Source organism: Physeter macrocephalus, chromosome 14 (genome assembly GCF_002837175.3).
Source record: "Physeter macrocephalus isolate SW-GA chromosome 14, ASM283717v5, whole genome shotgun sequence".
Taxonomy (NCBI): domain Eukaryota; kingdom Metazoa; phylum Chordata; class Mammalia; order Artiodactyla; family Physeteridae; genus Physeter; species Physeter macrocephalus.
The window spans coordinates 120,696,818-120,702,983 of NC_041227.1; the positions used below are offsets into that span (position 1 = coordinate 120,696,818).

The 6,166-nt window shown below is 45.8% G+C and overlaps 1 protein-coding gene across 2 annotated transcripts in view; it reads left to right on the plus strand.

The window, feature by feature from the left end:
- Nucleotides 1–523: 523 nt before the first annotated feature.
- Nucleotides 524–6,166, plus strand: part of MAP3K3 (mitogen-activated protein kinase kinase kinase 3) — a 72,358-nt gene continuing 66,715 nt past the window's right edge. For both annotated transcript variants that reach the window (XM_024130258.3, XM_028498406.2), the window contains exon 1: nucleotides 524–830. In XM_024130258.3, coding sequence (XP_023986026.1) covers nucleotides 827–830 — 4 coding nt within the window. In that variant the 5' untranslated portion in view covers nucleotides 524–826. The remainder of the gene's footprint in view (nucleotides 831–6,166) is intronic.

The window sequence follows — 6,166 nt, forward strand, 5'->3', positions numbered from 1 at the left end:
GGGCGGAGCCTCAAGCGCGAGCTGTGATTGGAGCGACCCACACCTCCCAGGGAGAGAGGGAGGGCAATCCTGCCAGGGATGCGCAGAGGAGGGTGCTCAGAGCCCTCTATGTGATTGGCTAGCAGCGGAGTGAACCGGGCTCTGTTTCAATGATTGGCAGGCGGTAGACAGCCCTCGGAAACTGCCTTGGCTTCGCCTATTGGCATCCTGCGAGAGTAGGCGGGATTGGTTCATCAAGTGGTGCTGATGATTAGCTGGCGGCTGAGAGTTAGGATGTTGGAGAGAGAGCGTGGGGGGGGGAGGGCCGGCGGGGGCGTTGGAGAGAGAGCGTGGGGGGGGGGAGGGCCGGCGGGGGCAGCGACTTCCTCCTTGTTATTGGCTGGTGAAGTGAGTGGGGGGTGGTACCAAGGTCCAGCGACTGCCTAGGATTGGCGGGCGCTGGGGTGAGTGACAGACAAGGGGGCGAGCTGCGCGACCAGCGGTTTGTTTTTCGGAGCGTTCCTGAGGTGGAGAACGGCGGCCGGACCGAGCGACTGCGGGACTGAGGGACTGGCGGTCGGGCCGGCCGAGCGGCGCCGCCGAGGCCGGGCTGGGCCGAGCCGAGGAGCGCCGGGGATGTAGCGGGCCACTCTGCCCATGCCACAGCGCCCGGCTGCGGGCGGAGCCGGAGCCGGAGCCTGGGGAGGCGGCGGGGGCCCTGAGCGCAGCCCGCGCCCCCTGCGCGGAGCCAGGCCCGCTGCCGTCCCCGCCGCCCGGGCCCCCGGCATGCAGCCCCGGCTGCGGAGGTGACACTCGGGCCCAAGACGCCGCCGCCGCCATCGCCACCATGGGTGAGTGTCGCCACCGCCCCGGCCTGTGCCCGCGCTGCTTCGCGTTGCCCCGCCCCGGACTGAGGGGAGGAGGACCCTGGGCCGCCGCCTGACAGGCATGGACAGCCAGCCGGGCCGGGGCTGCGGACCGCCGGCGCCCGCCCGCCCTGCTCGCGGCTTAGCGGCTCCGCGGCCCGGGCGGGGGTTCTGGCTTCTCGGCCCGCCGGGGCGGCCCCGGCCGACGGAGCCCACTCGGCAGCCTCCTTCCGGGCCGCGCGGCCGGCGCATCCCAAGGAAGCGGCGGCGGGTCGAGGGCCCATGCTCGGCGGGGCAGCCCGCTCCGGGCCGAGCGAGCCGGACCGCGAGCCCGAGGGCGGGGGAGCGCGAGCGCAGTGTGGGGCCCGGGCTGGAGGCTGGTGCAGGCCCAGCTGCTGTTGTGTCTTTTCCTTGATTTGCTTTTTTTTCCTGCCTGTGTCATTTCCTTCCCTTTGCTCACACAGGCTGGCCTGTGAGAGTTCCCGGGGCTTGCTCTCGAGCCCTGTGCGCGCCCCAGCGCAGGGGGGAGGGCGTGCAGGGAGATAGGTTGGGAGGTGATTAAAACGGCAATCACTGTTATCAACCGCGCGGTTGAGAAATGCGAGCTGCGCGCAGATTGCTGGAGGTTAGGAGTTGGTCGCGGGCTGCCAGTTATAATACACATCCTACCTTTCGAAAAATCTTGTTGCAGTGTTTTACATCCATTATTTTAATCTAGCTGTATCCCTGAAATTATGTAACTTTTGAAAGAAACATTCACTACACAAAAGAATCTCTATGAAATCATTTCCTTTTTAATCGATATTTGCAATTTCTGTTGTGAAGATGTAATCTAAGAAAAGCTTTTAATGTCTTCCACACGCAGCATTTGAACTGAATTATATTTCATGTCCTTTTTGGTAATTTACCAAATGACTTGGACTAGATGAAGTAGCAAATAACATTTTAGATGTACTTTGCTTCTCTTGTTGGATCAGTTATTTTGCTACTGTTGTTTGCAGTGGCAAGTTTTGCAAAGTTTTTGGTATTGTCATAAATAATCAAGGGGTAAACGTCAGTAAAAAGATTTGTATAGCCATTGATTGCATCTGTGAGGAGGGAACATTAACGTTTGCTTTGCCCTATAGCAAGGTCAAGTCGTTTTTGTAGGAGGTTAAATGTTTGCTGTGTCACATGGGGCAGATATTCTTTTGCGGCCCATCTTTACACTCTGGCTTTGAATGAATTACCTTGTTCTGTTCCATACTGCTCCTCATACAGTAAGAGATGGGTTTGTTCAGTTGTTGGGCTTACTGTTTCCTTTCCATGCTTTACTTCAGAAGTGCTTGCTTTTCTGGGAAAAGTCTGTGACAGTAAACAGAAAAGGAACCCAGTGAGGCCTGGTATTTAAATACATAATTCACCAAATACTCATTGAACATTTACTATAAATGGGGCACATAATTCTTCTTGTCCTCCCCAGGTTTCACACATTTATTTTGTGTTTTGGAACTAAATCTTTGAATTGATTTGTGAGCCTACACTTGAGATAATCTTTCTAAGTCTTTCCTTTTTGTCCTGCGGGGACAGTCTTAAGTCCCAAAGGGGAGTGTGAAATACTTGAGGGTGTGCAGACCTCCTACTCCCCACTTTCTCAACTGCTAAATCAGCTAGAGTGTCCAGATGCGTTGACTACATTGCATGCCTAACAATAAAATAGATGTCAGCCTGTTTTCACATTTCAAGATATTTTCAAAAAGTTTAAGTGTGTGAGTATATGGAGAGACAATGATGAGGAGGAAAGGAACTATATAGGTAGGGTCCAGAGCCCCAAAGGAAAAAGGACCAAAAACTCAGTGTCTTCTCATTTGACCCCATGTCAGTTTTTACATGAAGAAAGTGAGACAGTGAGGGGAGAATTAACTTGCCTGGTGGTTGCAGTATATTAGGCAAGCTGATTTAAGAACCACTGCCTGGCTTTCTTCAGCACTCTCCCCTCATACCATTCTCGGTTTCCTTTTAGTAGGTGACCTTGACATGCAATTAGAGCTGATACTGAGTCCTCTTAGAACCTGGCCTTTAGTTTGCTTTGTATAGGGCTCAGCAAGCATATATGTACAAACACACACACAGAGTCTCTCTTAAATACTAGTTTCCATTTTGGTGATATAAATGATGAAGAATCAAATTCCCAGGTTAGTATGCTTTAGTTGCTGCATGCAGTCCTAAATAAGTTCAAGGGGTAATAAGAGAGAAGCATAGACTTATTAATATTTTTATTATACTTGTTAAACTCCAGCCCAGTGAGGAAAGGACTAAAACTAATTTGAGTCCCTGCCCTGCAGGTTCCTTGGTTAATAGTCATATTTTCCTGAGCTGTTCTAAGCCCCAGACTCAAGCTTTTTTGACAACTTGGGTTGGTAATGAAAACAGATCAGATTTTGTATTGGCTGTTAGCCCCAGTAAATTTCTAGTGGAAATTACACTTATCCTTGTAAATAATAGGAAATAGTCTTTTTTTTTTTTCTTTTGGCTTTGATACTACGTGGTTATAAAAAAAAATTGGGGCTTGACTGGTCATTTTTTCTTGGTCACACCAAAATTCTCTCCTAGTTTTAGTAATTATAGTGGCAAAAGCTGTTCATAACACCTAAGATTAATTTACTAGTGTTTATTTGGACTCTATAAATGCAATCTAAAATTTAGTGGGAAGTATTACTGAAAAATATGCAACAACTTGGAGAAGTTACTGGAAACGATCATGAACTGAGTATAGGATTTAGGATGTTGTGGTTCTGGTTTGATAAGTTGGTTTGAAGTCAGAATGGTTGTGATTTACAGATGCCTTGTGTCTCTAGGGTTTCAAGGCTGTTGGGAGCTCCCAATTAGACCAATCTCAATTCAGTTTGGCTAGAATCTGACCACCTGTGTATACTCTAAATAGTTAGCAACTGTTTTGATTGAAATTGGCATCACAGTTTAATGAATCAACATGGCTATGTCACGACTAGATTTCTGATACTTTACAAAATGATGATTGGTTTTTAAAGCTGAATTTTAGGCATTTGTAAAAAGTAAGTATCAGTCCAACTTAGCGTTACTTAGGGGAATACATAGAGGAAGAAGCAGTTGTCTTGGTTCTATGTAAGCTATCCATTTTTTCTTTGCCCATTTATTGAGCATCTCTTATGTGTCAGATATAGTGTTAGGCCCTGTACATACATTTATCCTGTGTTTAAGAAGTTACAATTAGGTGAGGTGAACCAAAAACGTGTAAACAAATAAGTGCAATGAGGTGTTATAGGTACTTCATCAAAACTATAAAGGTACATAGGAGGGAGAGATCAATTCTGTAGTTTTGGGATTGACATACATTATCCTATAGTCCTCAGACCTCTAAGGTTAATTTCATTAACCATTAAAATAAAATATGATGGTGATATATGGATTTTTACGAGGGAGCAATAGTTTACTTTGTAATATGTATTTTTAAATTTTAAGTCATCAGTTAATATTGAAGGGCAGTTATATCCCAGAAACAGAAAAATAAACACCAGGATTTGACTTTGAGATCTCGCAAAGATTCAACCAGGGCCTTGAAGGAAAAAGGAAAAATGTTTCTTGTGATTTGAGGATCAGACCTTTTTGCTTATACTTACTATGAAATGATGTTTGCCTAGGTATGGAGAGGGTGGAGGCAGTGCGAGTATGTAACATGTCATGAACAGTAAGATAGTAAAATCTGACTCACAGACACTCTGAAGCACAGGCTCTCCTGAGTGAGCAGTGTGATCAGATGATCTGGCAGAGTTGGGTAGAGCAAGGTGAAGAAGTAGTTTGTTAAATGAAAACAAAGATTAAATTTGGGGGTTGTATATATGGAAAAGAGTGAGTGCCTGGCATCATGCAGGACAACAATGTTTATCGAAGGACATGTTGCTTCTGGAAACTTTTCTGGGTTTTTAGCCAAGGGAATTTGTAAATGGGAGTGCCTTAAGACCCTGCTTTTAGATAGAAGTAATAGCTCAGTCTGGAAGAGTGACTTCCTGCTGGGACTAATGAGAGAGGAGTGTGGTGCCTGGTAGCCCCCATGCCTTAGGTCAGGGTATGCGGAGAAGGAAACGTACACGCCGCTGGATAATTATGGATAGCTGTCTGCTTGAGACTGCTGAAGAGCTTCCACTTTTTAAGCCTGAACTGTAAACCTTGTTTCATAGATCCCTTCTTTTCTTTTTCTATGAATATTCCTCACCTCTAGATCCTTAACCTCCTAATCTCTAGAGTTAACTTCTTCCTCTGTGCTTCTTTCTGGTAGCTTTTAAGTGTGTCAGACCACCCCCATCCTTCGGAAATCTTTTCAAGGTTATAGCATACTATTACCTCTGCCTCAGCTTGTGCACGTGTAAAGTTCATATATGAATTGTTGATTTTCACTACTTCCAATTTTCTTTTAATCTCCAGCTTCTCTATTCCCTGTAAAATTGTTTCTGCCTCTACTACCCTATTGGACCTGCCTGGCCTCTGCCTGCCCCTGCTATTCTTTGGTCTGAGCTTCTGTGGTGTCACTCTTGTTTTTTTCCCATTCCTCTTAAAGGCTTCTGTGCCAGCACACCTTCTTCCTACTCTACTTGATAGCATTACTATTCACTGAGGATCAGTCCCTGACCTTCTTTTCTTTTCCTCCACCGCTCACTTGCTTTCATGTCCTTCTCCTCAGTTTATTTGTAAAGCTCTCTTCCATAGCTGGAACAGCTTGCTTTTCTGGAAAACTCTTTATTCTGTAAAATCATCTATATAATCTCTTGCTACTCTACTCACACTGTAACACATTTTTTTTACACATGTGTGTTTATGTATTCTGGTTTGTTTCTTGTGTAATTCAGTCTCTTTATTTGTGTAACCTTGTATTTGTGTGTTTTGTCTTTTTACCCCTAGAGTTTGAATACCTTAAAGTATCTTTCAAAACTGTCTAATGTATAATACATGATAGGTATTCAGTAAATGGTTATTGTTAATGATTAATAATAAAAATTCAGAAATACAATTAAATATTAAGATAGATTGTGGCCTCCAGTCTTTTCCCATTAACCTTTTCTCCATTGTTAATAATAATAGCCAGCATTTCTTTCAACATTAACCTTTTCTCCATTACTAATAATAATAGACAGCATTTTTTTCAGCATTACTAAGTGTTAGGTACCATGAGGAATAACTTGTAAGGTTTTTTTTGTTTTGTTTTGTTTTTTTGTGGTATGCGGGCCTCCCTCTGCTGTGGCCTCTCTCGTTGCGGAGCACAGGCTCCGGACGCGCAGGCTCAGCGGGCATGGCTCACGGGCCCGCGC